The sequence below is a fragment of the Panthera uncia genome, chromosome A2 (assembly GCF_023721935.1).
Source record: "Panthera uncia isolate 11264 chromosome A2, Puncia_PCG_1.0, whole genome shotgun sequence".
NCBI classification, from domain to species: Eukaryota; Metazoa; Chordata; class Mammalia; order Carnivora; family Felidae; genus Panthera; species Panthera uncia.
In genome coordinates this window covers 76,974,044-76,997,192 of record NC_064816.1, presented here as the reverse complement: position 1 = coordinate 76,997,192, position 23,149 = coordinate 76,974,044, and the positions used below count along the sequence as shown (strand labels likewise).

The 23,149-nt window shown below is 35.2% G+C and overlaps 1 protein-coding gene across 2 annotated transcripts in view; it reads right to left on the bottom strand.

The window, feature by feature from the left end:
- ORC5 (origin recognition complex subunit 5) overlaps positions 1-23,149 on the bottom strand; it is a 78,614-nt gene that overhangs the window by 8,434 nt on the left and 47,031 nt on the right. For both annotated transcript variants that reach the window (XM_049641334.1, XM_049641335.1), the window contains exon 13: positions 1,231-1,343. In XM_049641334.1, the coding sequence (XP_049497291.1) occupies positions 1,231-1,343 (113 nt within the window). The remainder of the gene's footprint in view (positions 1-1,230; positions 1,344-23,149) is intronic.

The following is a 23,149-nucleotide window of genomic DNA, read 5'->3' as shown; positions in this document are numbered from 1 at the left end:
GGTAATCAATAGGACTAATGCTTGGATGCTGGGAGTGTGGGAGAGAGAAAAGTCAAGAATGACTCCCAGGTCTCAGGCCAGCACCATGTGGCAGACTACAGTGCTAACCACTGAAATAGGGAATCCTGGAGGAAAGTGGAACATTCCTTTTTGTTGGTAGGCAGAAGTAGAGGTTAGAATTCCTGAGTTCAGTTTTGGAAATATATTGATAGAGCTGAGAAACATCCAATAAAGGTCAAGAATATCAGAAAAAAAGGTCTGGCCTTTAAAAACTGGGGAGTTATTAATATAGAGATGGTTAAGTCATGGGTATAGCCAAAATTGCTTAAGGAAGAAGTACAATATGAAAAGAGAAAAGAGCCTAGCCTCAAGGACCAGCTAGATTTAAAGGTCAGGTGGAAAGGATAAACTGGCAAAAAAGCCTTAGAAAACACAACCAAAGAATAAAGAGGAAAACCAGAAGACTGGAATCATGGGCTCTAAGAAAACAGAGTTTTAAAAAAGAGAGTGGTCCACAGCATTAGATGCCACTGAGAAGCTCTCGTTTTGACAGACATACTTTCTTCCCTAGAACTTCTAAAATTCTAGAAGTACTCATAACTAGTTTCATCCATTTGTACATGAAAGGCTGTGAAATACTTGAGACGGTTACCAAATCTTTCCTAAGGCTTTTCTCTCATCCCTTAGGGATGAGACATGGTGTCTCACTCCACCACTCTCCTCCTGCCCTCTCCCCGCAACATCGGCACCTCCCACTTGTCAAAGCCCCTCTTAAAACGCCAAGCACAGGACAGCACAACAGATTTGTTCTGCCTATGGCAATGCACAGGAGACCTATTACCTCCCTTGAATGAGACACCAGCTAAAATGCTCAGGACTTAAGCCAGGTCTCTCCCATCCTGTTTTAGTACATTTGAGGTTTTTTTGGAGTCAATTGTCCATTAAATCCTACATTGCTGCTATGGGACCATTATTCCAGTCTGGTAAGGTCTCTCAGAATCTTCCTTTTTGCCATCTAATATATTAGCTAATTTTCCCAATTTTGTGTCATTTGTACATTTGATAAGAGGGTTCATCGTACAGTGAAACTTTTTCATTCTTGGCACTTAAATGATCTTCTCTTGCTTAAATGACTAATGACATTACATTAGGAAGAACATTAATTTTTATATTTAGTGTATCATTTACATAATTCAAGACATTTTACATTAATGATGATTCTATGCTTACCTAGCAATAGCTCTGATGAAATCTAGAGATACAGTGCATTTGTATTTTGGTCCATCAAGCTGATCGTCGTGACCAACCAGGGTTAATAGCTGAAGGGTCACTAGAGAGGTAATCTAAAAATAAGAAAACATTTTTATGAGATGTTTTAATGGGATTACATGATGACCTCATTTCTAAAACATTTTACAGCTCCTGTGGTAAAGATATATAACTGAATTCATAAGAAAATCTGCAAAGAATATAACTTTGAATTTGTATACAGATATTTGTACATATACTTAAAGTCCTGGTTAAGCTAACAATAAGCTTTAAGGGTTCCATTAGAGACAGCTTTGTTTCATTAATGACTCACACAATTGCTAACCTTTAAAATATACTAATAAAGCACATTCTTCCTCTACTCAGAATTTTATGGGGTTTCTATCTTAATATCTCAGAATACCAAATCTGTACTGCCTTGAGAATTGAGCAGTTACAATATGGATGTGGGCCTTTTTTAGAGTGCAGTAGCTGGTTAAATGAGAGATAAATACATCCTTCAGGCCTAGGCTTAGTCTTATTTTAAAACTGATCACCAATTGGGTAGTCAGAAAAATACCAGAAGGATTAGTGCTGGTGGAAACAAAAATGCGTTCTGACAGGTCAAATCAAAATATAAGACAATGTCACATTTGTAAGGCCAACAAAAGTATTAAGTATGATAAAATCCAAGAAAGAAAGCTGATTCAAGAGGTGAAATTCTTTGAGCAGCCCATTCTCTTCTCCCTATTTCTTCTCCTCATCTCCTGGACAATAGGAGAAGAGATCAGCAATGGCAACAAGAAAAGATTTGGAGACTTGCTTCATGGCAACTGAAGGGATAAGAGTTTTTTAAAACCTGTAATACCTAGTGACAAGTCTTAGGAATTAAAAATACTTAATTTGAGACTAAAACTTTACAGATGCTTGGTAAACATTCCATGAGTGATTAAAAACAGTAATAGCAGTAATGATTTGCTTGGTACCAAGTATTCTATACACAGTATCTCATTTATTCCTCATAACCTTAGAAGGTGGACACTGTTACACTCACTTAGTGATGAGCCTTAGAGGTGGTAAGTAACTTGCCCCAGATCCTAGAGCTGGTGGGCAGCTTAGCAAGAATTCAAATCTAGAGTCCCTGCTCATCCTACTACACCATACAGACTGGAGTCTCCTCCCATTACAATTTTTAGGAGAAAAGTGTTAGGAAGTGTTCAGTCAGCTGTCATTGCTTTATTAGCAAATTGAAAAATGAACAGATGGTAGATACCACAGTATTTTATATACAGAAAATTCTATATTTAGCAAATACGAAAAATTTTTGCTAATTAGAAAAACACTTTGTGTTAATATATCCAAATATGAAGCTCTGCACTCAAAAAGTTAAGACTTTAATTTCTAATTCAATATCACAAATTAGGTTAAGTCTTGAAATCTTTTTATCAATGTTCTCTGTGTTGAAAGAGTTCTATATTCTGCAGCTGTTATACACTGTTTTACAAGTCTATTAGATCAAGCTTATTTACATGGCTGAAATCTTACATACTCCATTTTTTACTTATTTCATCTATCACAATTTACAAAAGGAATTAAAATTCTCCCATTTTGAGGAGTTTGTCCTTTTTGTAGTTGTTAGTTTTTGCTCTATGTTTTTGAACCTGTTACTAAATGCATACACTTAAAAATCACTGTTCTGTTGGCAAATTAAACCTTTTCATTATTATCTAATGGTCGCTTTCTTCAGTAACGTCTTTGACCTACAGTGTATTTTTTTCTAATATTAATATACCTATATCAACATTCTTTTAGGTGATAATGTTTTCCTTTTATACCATCTTCCTTTCAAATTTGTTATTTTCTTTTTCTTTAAAGTTTATTTATTTTGAGAGACAGAACGTGAGCAGAGGAGGGGCAGAGAGAAAGGGAGAGAAGGAGAATCCTTCTGACAGTGCGGAGCCGGATGCAGGGCTCAAACTCACAAACCATGAGATCATGACCTAAGCTGAAATCAAAAACTGTATACTTAACCAACTGAGCCACCCAGGCACCCTGCAAAATTTTAATTTTCTTAGTTTTAGATAGTTCTCATGTAAACAACATGTAGTGCAATTTTTTTTATAGCCAGTCTGACAGTCTTTACCTTGCTCATTTGCCTTTATTGTAATGATGTTCTAAAATTTTTCTTTCTACCACTGTATGTCAACCTTTCTTTTTTCTTTTCAAAATTTTTTTTAACTTTTTAAATGTTTTATTTATTTTTAAGAGAGCGAGCACAAGCGGGGGAGGGTGAGATGGGGACAGGAGATCCAAAGCAGGGTCTGTGCTGAGAACAGCAAGCGCAGTGCGGGGCTTGAATTCACAAACCGTGAGATCATGACCTGAGCCAAAGTCACGCTTAACCGACAGAGCGTCTACCCTTCTATTTGTTCTTCTGTGTCTTTCTTGTCTTTTATTGCACTAAATTATAATACTCTTCCGTTCTATTGTTTGTTCTACTATCTTGAAAGTAGTTATATACTCCAATTCTAATTTGTTTTGATTTCTTCTTTAGCTCCAAAGCTATTTTAGAATTTTTTTTTTTTAATGCTTATTTTATTTTATTGAGAGAAAGAGAGTGAGAGAGGGGGAGTTGGAGAGAAGAATCCCAAGCAGGCTCGGCACTGTCAGCATTTGTGAGATCATGACCTGAGCCCAAACCAAGAGTCATACGCTTAACCAAATGAGCCACACAGGCACCCCAGAATTCTTCTTTAATTTCCAGCTCATGAAGTTTTTCCAGTATTTTTAAATTTGGGGTTTTTTTTTGGGGGGGGTGGTTTCTGGAAATCACAGGATATGGTCTGTATACTAAGCAATCCCTTGACATTTGTTGAGACAACTGGGTTCTCCAGGAGGAAAGAAGAGTGCACAGGGACCTGAATGTCACTGTGACAAAGAATGGAACTAACCACAGTTGTCACCCTGCCTGTCCAGGCTGCCAGGCCTCTTCTCTCTTTGTCCTCAAAATGTCTCCAGTCGATGGCAAGTGAGCACAAAACATACCCACAAAATGTACTGACTTCACGCCAGGCAAACAAGATGGAATGAGATAAAAGTCTTCTCTCATGCATAAGTACCTACATGATATAGCCTCCATTTTGCCTCCTTGCCTGCAAAACCTAAAATATTTACAATGTGGCTCTTTACTGAAAACGTCTGCCAACCCCTGCATCAGAAAACTGTTAGGTTCAGATGATTGATTTAACCAATGTGGAAATAGAGATGCTCACTGACTTGCCCAAAGTGATAATGACTGGATGGTACCAGAAACTCAAATGGCTAGGATTTAGGTTTCCTAACTACAACTCCAAAACCTCTGAAAAGCATGTAAGTGCTTTCTGCCTTGAATCAGTTTTACTTTTCCTTATATCTTCACTGGATGAGGTAACAGTCTAATACAACTCATTAGACGTTAGCTCTCTTAGCTGTGATCACAGTTCAGTTATGATTTTCTTAGTAATATTTTATATGCATATGAATAAAGTTAATGAAAGGTAAAAAAAACAAATCATGTCATTCAACATTTTTACAAAAGATAAGAGTTTCCACTTACCTAGTTTAGGAATTAAGTTCATTGAAACAAAAATGATTAAGTTGGTTGTTAAAAATGCGTGAAATAGTGATGTGCCGATCAAATGAGGCCATGTGTAAAGCACTTAGCACAGGGCCTGGGACACAGTATTCGGTAATATGAGGTATTATTTATATTGTTACTACCTATCAGCATTATTTTTCAACTTCAAATTAAATGAGTTTATTTTCTAACAGCCCATTCATTTAGTTAAAACACACTATTATTTAAAAACACTGAATTTCCTATAGCTTACTGAAAAATATACCATGCTTAACTTGTTTAGAAAACATAAAATTTAAAATTACCTGATTAAAAACATAACCAATTAAAAATTATATGGCCAGATGTAGAGGAAAATTAAGGAATGTGAGAACAGTTCTGAAGAAATTACCCTAAATGCAGACTAAAGAGATACAAAGAGGGAAAATATGAAAGAGGTTAAAAAATAGAGAAGACAAAGGCCATACCCCTAATCAAAGATCTAGAAGGAAAACAGAGTTGGACAAAATGGGGCACAAATAATATCTGAAGAGATAATGGATGGAAATTCATTTGAGGAGATGAAAAAACACTAAAGCACAGAATTAAAGAGTTAAATAAATCCAAAGAAGGAGAAATCAAAACAAATCCATACCTAGATACATCATCGTGAAAGTGTAGCACACAGAAGATAAGAGGAGTTCTTAAAAGTAACTAGAAAAGAAGGGGCGCCTGGGTGGCTCAGTAAGTTGAGCATCTGACTCTTGATTTTGGCTCAGGTCGTGATCTCACAGTTTATGAGACTGAGCCCCTCAGGCTTGGGATTCTCTCTCTCTGCCTCTCTCTTGCTTTCTTTCTCCCTCTCAAAAGAAATAAAATAAACTTAAAAAAAATAGCTAGAGAAGAAAACACAGTATCTTCCAACAAGTGGCAGTTGGACCTACAGATTTCTTAAGAATGATGAAAACCATACAACAGTGAAAAGGTATCTTCAATACATGGTGGAAAATAACTCAGAACTGTACACCCAGAAAAAAATCTTTTAATATTGAAGATGAATTAAACACATTTCCAACCAGAACCAAACGTTTACTACCAAAAGATCCCTACTTAAGGAGATTCCTAAAACATACCTCCAGGTGAAGGGAAGTGATCCCATCAAAAGGTCTGAAATGCAAGAGGGAATGAAGAATAAAGAGAATAGAAAATATGATGGTAAATCTAAATGAATTTGCCTGCAGAAATGATAATAATGCATTATGGAGAGAAAAATAAGATCAGGGCTTCTGGGTGGCTCAGTCAGTTGAGTGTCCACTTCTTGATTTTGGCTTAGGTCATGAACTTGCAGGTCATGGGATCAGGACCTGAGCTGGGCTCTGTGCTGACAGTGCGGAACCCGTGTGGGATTCTCTCCCTCCCTCTCTCTCTGCCCCTTCCCTGCTCATGCTCTCTCTCAAAACATATAAACATGAGAAGTAATTAATTAATTAATAAAAATAAGAGTAAAGTGCACAATACCAGTAATATGTAAATTGGGAGTATCGAAAATGAAGTTAAAATGTTCTAAGGTCCCGTGGTATCTGAGAAAAGTAAAAGTACTTACTAAATTTTGACTTCAATAAGTATGAATGTTATAATTTTTAGAATAACAACTAAGAGAATAAAAACAAGAGTATGTACTTCTACATTAGTAAAGAGGAAAAACTGAATTATAAAAATAATCCAAAAGAAAATAAGGAACAAAAATAGGTAGGTGAAATAGAAAGTATAAAATCATAGATATAAACAAAATTACATTAGTAATCATAAGTAAGCTAACTGCTGCAAATAAAAAACAAAGACTGACTGAAAAAAATAAATCCAACTATCTACTGTTTGGGAGAGATACTTCTAAAACAGAAGAATATGGAAAAGTGAAAAGTCAAAGGACAGAATGAGATACATCAAACACTAAAAAGAAACACAAAGGTATATCAACACAAATAAAACCTGATTTTAAAAGCAGTTTAAAGAAAGGTTCACTTAATAATGAGAACATGCAGGCCCTGCGTGCTCGTATCTCTTATGAGATGAGTTACTTGAGATCTTTACTATGAAGGGATGGGGTAAGTATTACTGAACCAAGGCAAACTTGTTATCCTTCCTATTTTGGAAGCAGGTAGGAATCATGATGAGAAAGGGCCTGAAATTTTATGGATATATAGAAGAGTTAACATAGTTTCTTGTAGCAAAATATATTCATTAACTTCAATCTTTTCTATTTTTCTGTAAGGGATTCATTTGCTAAAGTAGGTTAGTAATAGCCATTTGAAACTCACACATTAATCTTCCTTATTATTAAACACAGGTTTTTTTTAGTATTTTTAAAATAGAAAAAAACATTAATTACCTTTTTCTTCCAGTGGCATCTCCTTATATTTCTTATAACTTCTACTTTCATATGATTCAAATACCCTCATATACTTAATCCTTGAACTCAAATTGTATGCTAAATTACTCTTATGCATTTTTTCAAAAGAAACACAAAAATCTGTCTTTAATCTATTTAAGTTAGAATTTCAAGAATATTTTCGGATAGCCTACGCTTTTATTACTTTTATCACATTAGTTACAACAAATTTCCAAAGGCAGTAAATTGAACCAGAGAGCCCCTGAAAATCATTACCAGAATTCCATGGATAATCATGTAAATTGTGCAAAGGAAACAGTATCACTTTAAGATGTATCAGTCAAAAGGTATTTCCAAACTGTTAATAAGATGACTGCTCAACTTTGGGAGGAGGGGAAGGTAGGATTCAGGAAAAACTAATACACAAAAAAATCCAAAACCAAAATAAAGCAATTAAATTAGGATGTGATTTTTTTAAATTAAAAATTACTAATTTCAGAGATTTTTTTATTCTGTAACCTTATCATATGAACAAAAAGAACAGACACACAGAGTTTAAGAGAACATTAAATAAAGCAGTGTACAAATGTACCAACAATTTAAAAGTACTCTGCCAGTTTATTAAAATATTACTAGAGTAAAACTGACAAAAATCATGTACAAAGATTAACTTGTGGGGTGAACATTTTGAATCTTAAACATATGAACTTATACCTAAATGAAAACTTGTAGGAAAAAGCACATGAAACTTTGGAAAATTATTTCTATACATAAAGTTCAAGAATATCCACCTTCCTCTCCACTAGCCAATTCTTAAAAATTATCTAATATTTGTTTCTAATTGTATATTCACAAAACTCTTGAGGACTTGCTCTAGGTACTATGCATTCAAAGATAAACAGGACCACAGAAAAAACTGATTTACTTCCCTGCACAAGTTTAAATGCTCGTGACAACATAGTGAAATCGTACCTCCAGGTTGGCATTAATACCTGTGGTTTGATATGGCTGGTGGGAATATGGCAGAAGTCTAGACAGTGAAGGCACTCGGGACCAGATGCATTACAGTGTCTCAGTTTTGTGTGTATGCACGTGCATGCATAAGGTAGAGATGGGACCAGAGTCTTTCCTATCTGCTGCAGCAACCAATCCTGTTGTTAGAATCATTCCCATTGTTAACGCCCCAAATGCAGGAAGTGATTCTGGGTAAGGCTCTGTTTCTAGCAAAGAATAAACTGAAATATACTGCGGTGAATAAAATTAATGTCTTAAAAGAATTTAATCTTTATTGGAGACAAACTTTCTAAATAATAATGGTAAAATATATTTGAAGATACTGAAAAAAAACTTAGCACTAATTTACAGTAGGCTTCTCATGCAACTCAACTTTGCAATTACCTTTGAATATATATATATATATATTTTTTTTTTTTTTTTAAAGTTTATTTATTTTGAGAGAGAGAGTGAGTTAGCACAAGCAGGGGAGGGGCAGAGAAGGGGAGAATCCCAAGCAGGTCCCATGCTGTCAGTGCAGAGACTAACAAGGGGTTTGAACCCATGAACCAAGAGATCATGACCTGAGTCGAAACCAAGAGTCAGATGCTTAACTGACTGAGCCATACAGGTGCCCCTACCATTGAATATACTTTATAAACAAATACTAACAAAGAGCCTAGAAAGTAGGGCTGGAAAGAAAAGATAAAAAAATAAAAATACAGGAGAACTTCTGGTCCAGACAAGATGGCATCGATTCATATTTACTATCTTTCCCTGGACAACTATCCACCCTGGAAACAATAAGAAGCAAGCAAAGGAGGATTCTGAAAGGTGCAAAGGGGAACGCAGACTGCTTATGGGCCCAGAACTAGAGGAACAATATAAAAGCAGGGAGTCCTATGACTCCCCACCCAAAAGCACAAAGTAACCCAGGCCTAGCACCCCGTAATTCCCAATCCAGAACAGAAAGCTACCCAGGCAGGTCTATTCTTCCCTGACTGGAACAGGAATCCTACCACCACAAAACTGGTAATTATGAGTTCTATGTCTCAAAAAACTATCCTTCATGAATAAAGTGGAAATAAAGAGCTTCTCATATGAGGGAAAACTAAAGAATCTGTCACTAGCAGACCTGCCTTTAAATCATGGTTAAAGTAAGTTCTTTAAACAAAAAAAGGAAACGATAAAAGAAGGAACCTTGGGCATCAAGAAATAAGACAAAACAATGGAAAGAGCAGAAATACGATAAATCAAATAGACCATCTCCTTGTGAGTGTTCTATATCATCTCTGATTAAAAATTATTCCACCAACCTGATACTCAAGACAGTAATATTTTAAAAGGGAGAAAGAAAAGGGGTCTAACTGGAAGTAAGGTTACCATGCTTCACTGGAAGTGGTAAAACACTGATATCACTTATAAAACTAAACATGCAATTATTAGATTATCAGCAATTGCACCACTGGGCATTTATCCCAGAGAATTCCATGTTCATACAAAAACCTGTACGTGAATGTTCACAGTAGCTTTATTTGTAACAGCCAAAACCAAAACTATACAAAACAAAACAAAGAATGGAAAAGAGCCCACATGTCCCTCAATGAGTGAATGGTTAAAGTGTGGTACATCCCTATCATGGACTACCTCTCAGCATGAAGAAAAAAAATGAACTATGATACATGCAAACACTTGGATGAATCTCAAAAGAGTTAATTATGCTGAGTGAAAAAAGCCAATCTCAAAACAGTATACTATATAATTCTGTTTCTAAAAATTCTTGAATTCATAGAACTTTAGAGATGGAGATTAGTGGTTGCCAGGGATTGGTAGAGGGGGGAGGAAGGAGGTAGGTGTGGTTATAAAATAGGGGTCTTTGGAGTGATGTCACTGGTCTGTATCTTGATTGTGGTGGTGGATACACAAACCTACACATGGGATAAAATTTCACGTAAGCAAGTATGCACAGATATACACAAAAATAAATATTTGTAAAAGTGGGACATTTGAATAAGATCAGTGGATTGTATCAATGTCAACCTCCTGGTTGTGGTACTATAATTCTGTAAGATGTTACCTTGGGGGGAAACTGAATAAAGGGCACACAGGAGAAGAGATTCCATTTTATTTCTCACAATTACATGCAAATCTACAATAACCCAATTACCTCCAAAAAAATACATATAGAAGATTCAATAAAATAAATACACAAGAAAAAAATTATGACTATGTATGGTGAAAAGTGTTAACTAGACTTACTGTAGTGATTTCACAATATATGCAAATCTCAATTCATTGTGTTCCACACGTGAGACTAAGATAATGTTGTAGTCAATTATACCTCAATAAAAACACATGTACATACATAAATACACTGATAAAATACACAATATATAGAGAGCTTTGAGAAAGACTTTATAAATTGCCTGAATAAATCTGTTCTCAAAATGTTTAAGTACCTACGAAGCTAGGTATCTACTTAGAGAAATAAAAACAGTTTTTGACTCATATTTACAGGGATTTAAACCAACTTGATAAAATATTGCTTAAAATGGGCAAGTAAGAGATGTTAATTATTTCAACATTGATATGGTGCTGTGGTGAGTCTGTGTTGATTTTAAAAAGCATATAGATTACAGATTTTCTTATTGAAAGCTAGATGATTAGTTACGACTTGTGGTTCAGCAACAAAGGATTTAAAGCTGCTGGTTTCATGCTCTGGGCCCATAAAGTCCTCACAAAGTTGCTATAAACCTGTGGCTTGTACAACTTATTTCTCTAGAACATAAAATTATAACAGCAAAACTATTATTATGCAAATCCCAGGTTGGGATTTACATTTTCCCAAATTTTACTTTTTATTTCTATATCTTAAAACTGTGAAGGTTTTTCAGTTATGTGGGGGCTATAAAAACCAAATGTTTCAAACTTATTAAAAACTAAAATGTTTCAATATAAAAATGACTATAAAATAAAATTCTGAGCTAATCCATCAGTACTGAAAACTTTGGAGATCAATGCCTCATTTTACGGATGAGAAAACAGACATCATAAAAGGATGAATGACATTATCAGTCCCTGGTCAGTCACCCCAAACAAATATGTTGAAGCACTTTAGCAGATGTTTCGAAATTATTTACTCTAAAAGTCCCAGTGAAAAAGAATACAACACCTATACCATGCTGGAGATTTACAAAAAAACATTTCAGAGTTCCAAAAATAAATTTTAAATTAAGCATCTTTAACATATTAAGAATTTTAACATATTAAGTCTTAAGAATCTTTAACATATTAAAAATGTTTAGCCAAAATAATGCCTCACTTTGGGTGCTGATGAGTATTACAAGGTGGTCTGCCAAGAGTATTAACTACTGTACTAAAGACCCCAGTCAATACTTTTATCTTTTCTTCTAGAGTCCTTCCAAATTCCTGAGAATGACACATATGTAACCTGGCATTCCTTTCTTCCTTCAGGATCTAGCAGGGAATATGGACAAAACTTGAGGGTGGGTGGGGGAGAGCCATGGGACTGGTTAATATTAGATACCATGGGTAATTAGTGATATGGGGACTGGAACCTACTACTGAGTCCCAGCTCTACAGATCAGATACAGCATTGATAGATTATAAATACAGACACTGTGGTAGGCACTTTAATTTCTTCAGTCCTCACAACAATCCCACCATGAGTTAGGTACTATACATAAACTTCTTTTTCCAGATGAGGAAACAACTTCAAAGAGGTAAATGTTCAAGGTCACTGAGCTAACAGTTATAAGAGCACCACTGAATTTGAATACCATCTGAATTTAAAGCCAAGATTTCTTACACTACCCCCAAAAGGGAGCTACAGTACCCAGGGAAGAGGTCACTTTGTTGGGATAGACTCAAGAAAGCTTTATGGAAGAGAGGAGTAAAATGATAACTCTAGAAGCATTACACCCTGGAAGGAGGTCCTGTGAATATGCCAGAAGTTAGAAACCCAGCGGGAAAACCACTACAGACAAAACAAAGACCTTAATGAAACTGTAGCAGAAAGGATAAAGAAATATGTCCACATAGGCAAATGTCCTGCCCTAGGGATACAGGTAACAGCCTTGAGAATTACTATTCAACAAACATGTGAACAAATGATCAGATGTGAGGGGTGTGATTCACCAAAGTAAAATATTAAGTGGACTTTATTAACCTAATGAAATGTTAACTTTCCATAAATCAGACTGCACATTATATTAGATATAAAATCGTTGCTTTTAAGGTTTAATTTTAATTTTTATTTATTTTTTAATTTGTTTCGGGAGACAGAGTGGGGGAGGGGCAGAGAGAGAGAAAGGGAGACACAGAATCTGAAACAGGCTCCAGGCTTTGAGCCATCGGCACAGAGCCCAACGCGGGGCTGGAACCCATGAAGCGCGGGATCAGGGCCTGGGCCAAAGTCGGACGCTCAACGAACTAAGCCACCCAGGAGCCCCTTAAGGTTTAATTTTTAAAAGATAATTTAAGGTGGGGAAATTGCATGATTTCTTAAAATCTAAAATTAGGTAATGTTAAAAACGGTATCCCAATGCAAAATTTCTTATACATTTGTGGATTAAAGATCATTTACAGAAAAATTTATGACACTAAATCATACAAAACATGTAACAGTTGAAAAAATTAAGTTAGGATAAACATTAAACTTTTAAAAAGCAAAAGTAATGGAAAGGTGTTTCCTGAAACATTGAAATCATTCTCAAGAAGTGTCATTTTAATTATTTAAGTAAGTTTAAATTTTTGTATGGAAATCATTTACCCCCACTTTTTGGTTTCTATTACCTATTAAAGCATATTCTTTTGCCAATAATTTCCAGATTTTAGGAGACTATGTACTGTCTTCCACAGCTGCTTGTCTATTGTGTCAAGCTCAAATCTAGATGAATGAAATTCAAATGAACATGAAAGTAGCCTAGGGAGTCGGTTTTTCCAAGTCAGGATTTGGATTTTGTGCCAGGAATACAGAATAAAGTTAAAAAAAAAAAAAAGGTGGAGGGGACTATACTATAAGTCAGGATCTAGCTGAAGATACGGACATAACTTGAGAAAAGGAGAAAAAAGAGCTTTGGGAACTAGTTAATATTAGTGTTAAGTTTTAGTCATATGTTGCCACCGATGTTTTTCCTCAAAATAAAATTTCTGGTTTTTAGCCCTTGGTTTAAAAATGAACAAAGGGCATCTGGGTGGCTCAGTCAGTTAAGCATACGACTTCGGCTCAGGTCACGATCTCGCAGTTTGTGAGTTCAAGCCCCACATCGGGCTCTGTGCTGACAGCTCAGAGCCTGGAGCCTCCTTCAGATTCTGTCTCTCTCTCTCTCTTTGCTCTTCCCCTGCTCATGCTCTGTCTCTCTCTCTCTCAAAATAAACATTAAAAAAAAAAAATTTTAATGAACAAAACCCCTAAAATTCTGAAGCATCTTATGATCAAAAAAGAATGTTATTTCCCTAGCTTTCATGCATTAGCAACATACTAACCACAAAGAATTTTATTTTACTTTAGCTTAAAATAATCAATCTGCCTAATTCAAGTGCCAAAGTATGTATTTTTCTCCTGTGAATAGCACCTATGTCATGACAGAGGCATTCACAAAGAAAAATTAAAAGTGAACACCTCCTTACACTTGGATATTTTTTAATTAACATCTTAAATGGGGTCGTGCAATATTTACTTAATTAATCTTTGCTCTGTATACTATTATGTTCTTTGTTCTCATCCATGTAGGGGATGAGCTGATTATTTATGTCTTAACAAGAGGAGTTCATGTACCACAGTGAGGTTTTTTTTTCCTTAATCTGAGAGGCAGTCACTAACAAGCTTCAGCTGGAAGTGCTTGATGTTAAAACAGTGTGAACCTGCTCCTGGGCTAATAAACTATGTTCTCTCTGCCAACGAAAGGAAATCAATTTACAACTGTAATTAATTTTTAACATGCTCATTATTTTTATACTTTCATAGGTTGATATCTATGTCAATTGATTTGTGAAATACCCTGTCCTGTTTGTCCTGGAGGAGCTTTATAACTTGAAACATATTAAATTATTTAAATAAAAGAACTTAACATATGATATGTTAATGCATGAGGTTCACACAACCCAACAAGCACATTTGATCTGATTTCAGGTGACGTGATAGTTCATGAGCATGTGGCATACATCAAGAGAGTTCAACTGACAGTTCTCCACACATGAGGTGGAGATGATGAGCGCGGCAATAGAAGCGATAGGTAAATGCTGTCAAAGCTGTTCAACTTAAAATCATCATCTCTGGAAATTCATCTTTGGAATTTTTAGTTAAAAAAAAAAAGGTGGGGAGTGGACTATTAGTCTCCAATTATGCTCAGATAAACAAAAACTGGCATGTACGTTTTTACATAGAGGAACTAAAGATAATGCCTATAATCCCTAGAACTTAATCAGCACACAAATGACTGCAAATCTTTAGTCTCTAAGAAGACCATAACTGCAAGCTTAAGAGAATGGGAAACCATTCATTCAATGAGTGAATCTCACATTCAAGGCACTATGTGAGAGACACAAAAATGAAGACAAGGTCTTTGCAACCTCAAAGAGTTCATGATATCAGAGAAGATAAACACATAATAAAATAGTAATAACACAATTATGAGAGGGATGCGAGTGGTTAAGTACAAACACAACTATCTGATTATAGAGAAGAGAATGAATAGGGAGGGAGGCAAAATGTGGATTAATTGAGAAATGGCATTTGGGGGGTGTGGACCACAAAGCATAAAAGAGAGCTCAGCAGTGGTAGGGGAAAAGCACATATAACAATATAAAGGAAAAACTGGTTGTGCTTTCAGAGAGGAAACAGCTTACTGTGAATGGTGTAGGAAGTGGCAGAAAATGGGGCCAGTTTGTGAAGAAACTTACAGGAAATGCTATGGAATGGAGAAATGATTTTACAGATAATGTAACTCATTTAAAACAGTACAAGCAGAGGGGCACCTGGGTGGCTCAGTCAGTTAAGCGTGTGACTTCAGCTCAGGTCATGATCTCACGGCTCATGAGTTTGAGCCCAGCATTGGGCTCTGTGCTGACAGCCCGGAGCTCGGAGCCTAGAGCCTGGAGCCTGGAGCCTGGAGCCTGGAGCCTGGAGCCTGCTTTGGATTCTGTGTCTCCCTCTCCCTCTCTCTTTCTCTGCCCTCTCCCACTTGTGCTCTGTCTCTCCCAAAATAAATAAATAAAAACATTAAAAAAAAATTTTTTTTTAATGTAAGCAGAAAAACAAGATCAAATTTACTTAAGATTTATACTGATGACTGTATGGAAGATAAATTCAAAAGTACTTGGTGACAGGGAGACCAGTTAGGACAATGGTGCAATAGTCTAGGAGACAAAGAAAATATAGATTTAAGGTCATGGCAATGGGGAAAGAAAGGAATATATCCGAGAACCATCTGTATTTAGGAGGAAAAATAGATTGGACTTGGTGACCAAGTAAATGGAGACAAAATCATTCAGAGATGATTTCTCCATTGAACTAAAAAATACCTATATTATCTTTGTGTTTCTAGCACCTAACATTGTGCATACCACAAAGTATGTGCTTTGTTAAAGGCTGAATAAATAAATAATTAGTTCTGAAATCTAGGTAACACTGAAAAAACAGAAAGAGGTTTAGGGAATAATTTTTGTTTTGGATACATTCAGTGTGTGATGACCACAGCACATTGAGGTATGACTGTTCAGTTGGCAATTAGGGTCCAGAGCTAGGATAAGGGCTAGAAATACAGAACTGAAAAGATGTCAGCAGACACACAGCATTTGAAGTTAAGGGAGGAGACAAGACAGTTCAGGGTAAGTTTATTTCCCTTTCTGATTCCTAACTATCAATAGGGCATGACTACTCTCAATTCTAAGAATTCAACTCTATCACATTCAGAGAGTCCAAGTTGAGGGAACAATTAGGTTCTATGGATGACTTAGCACTGAGAACCCCAATTTCTCACCTAGGGGAAAGGATAAGGACTTTTCTGCAGCATCAGCTACTGAAATATGTCTTTGTATGGGCAGGTGAGGCCAACGTCCTCCCAAAGACTCTAATTAGTTGTGAGCTGACAAGGAATCAAGACAATTTCTCATTGGAAAACCCCTTAAGCACCAACGCTTCTTCTAATCATCTTTTTGTAAAAGTATTTTAATATGTAGCACACATTTCCATGATGTAGATTTTTCCAAATCATTTAACTCCTAACCTATTCTTATTGAAACTCCTTTCCTCATTAAGACAAACTAGTCATAAAGCTCTAATTAAGGTATGCATTTGCCTATAATAGTCACTATATTAACAATACAGGTTCTCTTAAATAGGCATGCGAAGGCACATTTCCATACATTCCTTTGTGTTTTCAGCAAAAAATTCTGCCAAGCCAAATAAAATTTATTGGTGTTGAATGCATTTGCCCCCAAAATGTGAACAAAGGGTATACATTTGGTATACTTATTAGAGGCACTACTAAGCTTTGAGAAAGGTAGTTATAAAATATTGCCTACAAAAATAAGGTACCAATATATTATTTTACTCAAAAGGTGAAAGCATAATTTATGCATTTTTTTTTATCCCTTAGGCAGTATTTTACATGTCACCCTTAAGCAATGGTTCCATTTTTCTAGAGTTCAATAAAAATGCCTACTGCTGGGCTGATATATTCACAAAGGCAAAGGAGCTACACTGAAGAAATTTAATACCAGAGTTAGGGAAGACATGAGAAGAGTAGTGTAGGGGTAAACACTGTTCTTTTACAGATGACAAGAAATTCAACCTTGGCAATAGAGTAAAATATACTGTGCCCTTTTTTTTTTTTTTAATCTTTGGTAATGATTATATTAGTATTCTTTACCACAAAAGTAACTTGACTCTTTTGAAATATGAAACATCCCTAAATAGTTTTTTAAAAATCTGCAGAAATAAGCACCTACTACAGAGAGGCTTGATGGCAGAATAGTAATACATCCACATTAGGGGTAGTAGTGGATTCGAGAATCTAATTTACTGCACCAGTGGAGACTAAGCATCATGGCAGTCAGGCTCTTCAAGGCTAGAGAAGGGCCTGCCTCAGTCAAACAGCACCCCTGCTGACTTATATTCATCAGTGAAGCAGACATTAAGTAAGCCTCCTAACCGTGTTTGCAATGAAATGTCCCACAATCTCAGTTGTGGTTTAAAAAAACATAATAAGATTATTAGAAAATGTTAGCATTCAAGATATTTTCTGCGATTTATATAATTTACGTTAATAGCATCAAGTATTTAAGTTGGATATAACAGAGACACTGGAATGTGATTACAAACCAAATGAAGCACAGACAAATCACCAAAAAATAGCTTTTCATATCTTCTAATACTCTACTATGCAGAGAATCTATTTTCAGGAAAACTGTCTGTTTTCTTCGCTACCTTTAATATATAGAAATAGAAAATAATCACACTTAAACTCGCTTCATAATATATTATAGCTAGATTTTAGGACATTACTCTTTATGTTTATGAGGTTCAAATTCTTATCTAATCAGTATGTCTATGGGATAGTATTTCATCAACTATGATTTCTGATGCTAGGAGACTAGCTAGTATTTAATAAATGTTATTACTTTTCCTGTAAAAATATGTATCAAACAACTATAATATTATAAAATATGCAAACTAATTTTTTTAAGGTAAAGAAGTTTTCTAATTATAAGTAAAATCTATAAAATCAGTTTATTTGGTTAAAGTAGTTTTCGTTAAAAGTTTACAAAAATAGTTTGAAATATTGTATATAAAAGAGAGATGTAATAGTATAATCTACAATCACCAAGCATTTGATATATACCCATTTGACTTTTTAAGAGCCACCTAGTTTATAATAAGCCGAATATAATACACTGCTTATTTGTCCATAACAAGTTTCAAGTCTTAATTGGGATTGTTTGATACCAATAAACACAACTAATTGAGTCTAATTTACTTACAACTAAATTTAATTTGATATTAGCAAAATTTAATTATGACCAGGTATAAAACAATCATGTTCCACAACACTAAGTTCAAGGCATGTCAAAAGGAAAGATTCAACAAACACGTTTGTTAATTTTTTTTTTAATGTTTAGTTTTGAAAGAGAGAGAGAGAGGGAATGAACAAGCAGGGGAGGAGTAGAAAGAAAGGGAGACAGAGAATCTAAAGCAGGCTCCAGGCTCAACTGTCAGCACAGAGCCGGAAGCTGGGCTTGAACTCACAAGCAGTGAGATCATGACCTGAGCCAAAGTCAGACGCTGAACCAACTGAGCCACCCAGACGCCCCTAAAATTTTTATTTTTAAATGTTTTTGAAATAAATAATATTAACAAAATCCCTTCTATGCTTTAAAAAAGCAGGAAATTATACAAATTTACTGTACATCTACCTATATTTGAAGAAAAATGCCAAAAATCTGGCTTTGGTTGAATAAAGGTTAGCAGTCCTAACAAGTACAGCAAAAACATCTTCCAGCTATGATAAATTAGAGGTGAAGCCTCTGCTTCAGAAAACTCGCACAGGTAAAATAACTAAATTATCATTCTGCATTCTGACTGATAATTATCTGGAAATTATCAAAATTATTAGTTTAAATATATCCCGTAGAGCTTATAAACCACAACTAAATGAGTAGAAAGCATGAAGTTATCTAAATGCTACTGCAATTAATGCAATCTTTGTGGGGAAAGATCAAGTTGATTCATGACCAAAAAATTAAACTGATGTAGAAATATAGTCCAAATATATTCCAGTATGTATAAGGCATCATGACATGAGTTCAAAAAGCAGAGAAAGTAGAAATGGAAATGTGTATTTTTTAAAAAAATATACCTGTATGTTATACTTTGCTCAAGATTTTTCTTTTTTATACTCTTAAAAATGATAATAAATTTATAAGGACATTAAAAAAAATTTTCTTTATTTATTTTTGAGACAGAGACAGAGCATGAGTAGGGGAGGGGCAGACAGAGAGGGAGACATAGAATCTGAAGCAGGCTCCAGGCTCTGAGCTGTCAGCACAGAGCCCGACGCGGGGATCGAACTCACAGGCTGTGAGATCCTGACCTGAGCCAAAGTCAGGCGCCCAACCGACTGAGCCATCCAGGTGCCCCAATTTATAAGGACATTTTAATTTAATTTTTTCCTTATCAAATTATGCACACCTAAATAGGAAGCCATTCAGAAATTACATATTAATTACCAAAAAAAATCAATTTGTCAGTATGGCACATAGAACTATTATTTTTTAATTTTTAATTTTTAATTTTTTTTAACGTTTATTCATTTTTGAGAGACAGAGCATGAGTAGGGGAAGGGCAAAGAGAAAGGGAGACATAGAATCAGGAGCAGGCTCCAGGCTCTGAGCTGTCAGCACAAAGCCTAATGCAGGGCTCGAACCCACGAACCAGGAGATCATGACCTGAGTAGAAGTCAGACACTTAACCGACTGAGCCACCCAGGTGCCCCTAGAACTATTTTTTAAAGGAACAATGTATGTTCCTTTTCATATCTTTCGGCTATTTCTTGACATTAATTTAGAGTGCACTGTTTCTTATAATATAGCAATATAATAATTATATTATTTTAAAACTCCTGAATTGTGGAATTACAGTGAACTATCTTTAAAAATAATTTTTCAAAATGCTAACTGATCAAATAAGATCAATGATAATATATAATATATATATAATTGAATGTCCTTAAATTTTTAAATATAACTTTCCTTTATAAAAGTCACTTTAAAAACCTATACCAATAATTTCAGAAATACACTCTTCAGCAAATTTATCCTCTGGGAAAAGAGAAGGCAATATGGCTTAATATTTTAAAATAAGTGATACACATGGCCACAATCTTAAAGAACTGTATTCCCACTATCTTCACCTAACTACAAGACTATGGAGGAGGTGGGCAAGGATGAGTAAGAGAAGACACAGAAATATCAAAAGTTTGAACAAGACGGTGCAAAAAATTTCCAAATTACCATTCTTCATCAAAGAAAAAGAAGATGAAGAAGCATAACTGGTTTTCATATGCTTCTGAAAAAAAGACAATTCAGTAGTATCTATTCTAAAGATAAGTGGTCTTCAATAACATATCTAATCAAATTAAAATTTGAAAGTAATACCTATAACCTTGACCACTTCCTGTATATAAATGGCATAGTTTATCCATTCTAGCCACACTGACAAAGAATGAAAACATCAGAATTAATGCTTTGCCATTCACAAAGCTCAGATACATATATAAGAGATATATTTGTTTTAGGTCAGTGAAAATTTTTTAAATGATCCACGTCCCTGACTACAAGATTATATTAAATTGCATAAGCCTAAACTTATTTGAAAGTCTCAGAAAAATTTAAAAACCATGTTTCGATTTGATCAATCTGAGCATTAATCTATTGTAAAATGTTGAATGTGGTAATATTATTTTACCTAGTTATGAGACTAAAAGATTAATGAATAGAATTTTGTCTAAAATTTGATAAAGAACATATTCAGAAGAATACCAATTACAGTACTACTATTACTAATCCCATTATGAATTTGATTATCATTCTTAACTGGAATTTTAACAACTTTAAAGATTCCTTAACCTACTATTTTTATAGCTTTTTTACAGATTAGATTTAACTGGACTTGAAATCTTGCAATGGAAATAAAATTTCACGTCAAGAAATCATGAACATATATGCCACATTTGATCAATTTTTTTTAACAGGAGTAGAATCAAGCCTCTCCTTTTTTTAATTAATTTGTATTTATTTTTTTGACAGAGAGACAGAGAGAACAAGCATGGGAGGGGCAGAGAGAGGGAAACAAAGAATCCAAGGCAGGATCTGTGCTGACAGCACAGAGCCTGATGTGGGGCTCAAACCCACCAACTGTGAGATCATGACCTGAGCCGAACTTAGACCAACTGAGCCACCCAGGTGCCCCTTGATCAATTTATCATATGTAAAAAGTTATTAAATAATTATGTAACATGTAACAGCACATTACTATAAAATAAATCCTTAAAGGATACAGAATAAGGGAGTAGAAAAATAATACATTATCATCTCATATAGACACATTACAGCCAAAAGAAAATAACTTTCTTCTAAGTGGAAAATACTTATGCAACACAATTCTTTACCAATCTTTACATTTTCATGAACGTGTACACATATGTGCACACACACACATATTTCATTATCCATCTTCAGGCAATTGTATTTTTGTTCAAATAAACCAGTTTTTGAAATTAACAGATTTCTCTAAACATGAAAGACTATATAAAGGAGTCAAAGCGGTTTTCCTAGTTCATCTTAAAGCTAGAATGCAGCAATATTGCCATCTAGTGTCCATATCAAGTAAGCAATGCCAATACAAATGTCCCTTTTTTTTCATTTAGAAAATTAAACGTGCATAGGTAAACTGTGATTCCTATGGGCAAGAGCATAGTTGATGAATGAAAAGGAGAAAATACAAAAGGATCTGGGAATCCATGGGAAGGAAAAAAATAAGCATGTAGGAGAAATACCCTTTTTCTGAATGTGATTTCAGCCACATTTTGTTCTTAAACAGGGTTTGTATGTTACTTGACTTTCTTGGCTATTTCACTGACCAAGCAAATAGGGTTAGTTATATCTATCCATCTGTGTTCCCTCACCCTTTGTATCCCAAATGGGAATCACTGAGATCAAGTCCTAAATGAGCTGTCATCCAATGAACACAAATTCATTTAAAACCATGTTTTAAACATACAAAATTGCCAGTTTGATTACTGCTAGTGAGAAAAAATAAAGAACAAGAATTTGTTTAGGTGTTTAAGGTTGAAGATAAATTAACTTCCTTAAAAACATAAAGATACATCTAGGCCTTAATTACATTAGACACTGTTGAAAGCATAAAAACTGGTGACACTGTTTATCTACGATCAAAGCCTCAGAGTAGTAAATCTCTACATCAGCAACCTCCTGGTGCTTTGGACTGTCTATCCCTATAAACCTAGACATACTTCTGGGGACAAGCTGCATCTAAATCTGGATGCTGCCAGTGACTTGCTGTGTGATCTTGGGCAGATCTTTTAGGCATTCTGAGCTTCAGTTCCTTCTCCTTTATAACAATTAACTTAGCATGCGCAAGACTGCTCTACCAACGTAAGGTACGATACATAAGGCAGCAACAGCAAGGCACGATGTGTGGTGGTGGCAGAACTAGACTACTGGCTCCCAACTCCAGTGACTACTACCACTGCTACTATGCAGCACCATCCACTTTCAATGAAACCGATGCCACAGTTCACGAACGTGTCTAGCTTTTTCTTAGTCCCACACCTTTGCTCCTATCACCCCCCCCCCCTTAAATCTCTAGTCTAACTGGATGCTACTCACTGGAAGTAAGATGTCCGCTTTCTCTCTTACTTTTTCTTTTTATTTATTTTCTCATTTTTGTACAATAAACACCTATCACTTATGTAAACTAGAAATCCTTACAGAAAAAACAACCCTACTCGTTGCACACAGCCCAGCTCCATTTTGTGCCTTTTCTGTGAAGTGATCTTTCTCTCATCCTGCCCTATCCAAAAGTGATCTCTCTCTGCTCTAAAATTCTCAGTAGCACCATCTAGCATCCATTTAACAGTCTTATAGCATTATTGTTATGTACATGCTTTTTCCCTCCTAGAATAAATTACAAGTTCTCTGAAGGGGGAAAAAACCCCACTTATTATCTTTCTTTCCATTCCCCAACAAGGTAATTTTGGGGCATCTGTGAAGTACAATCACATGTGATGCAAATGCCTTCCTTTTCTGTTTAGAACTGTCTGCCTCACTTCTCTAGGCTTTGGTTCTCAAAGATCTATTCATTGTGTCATATTGAGAATATC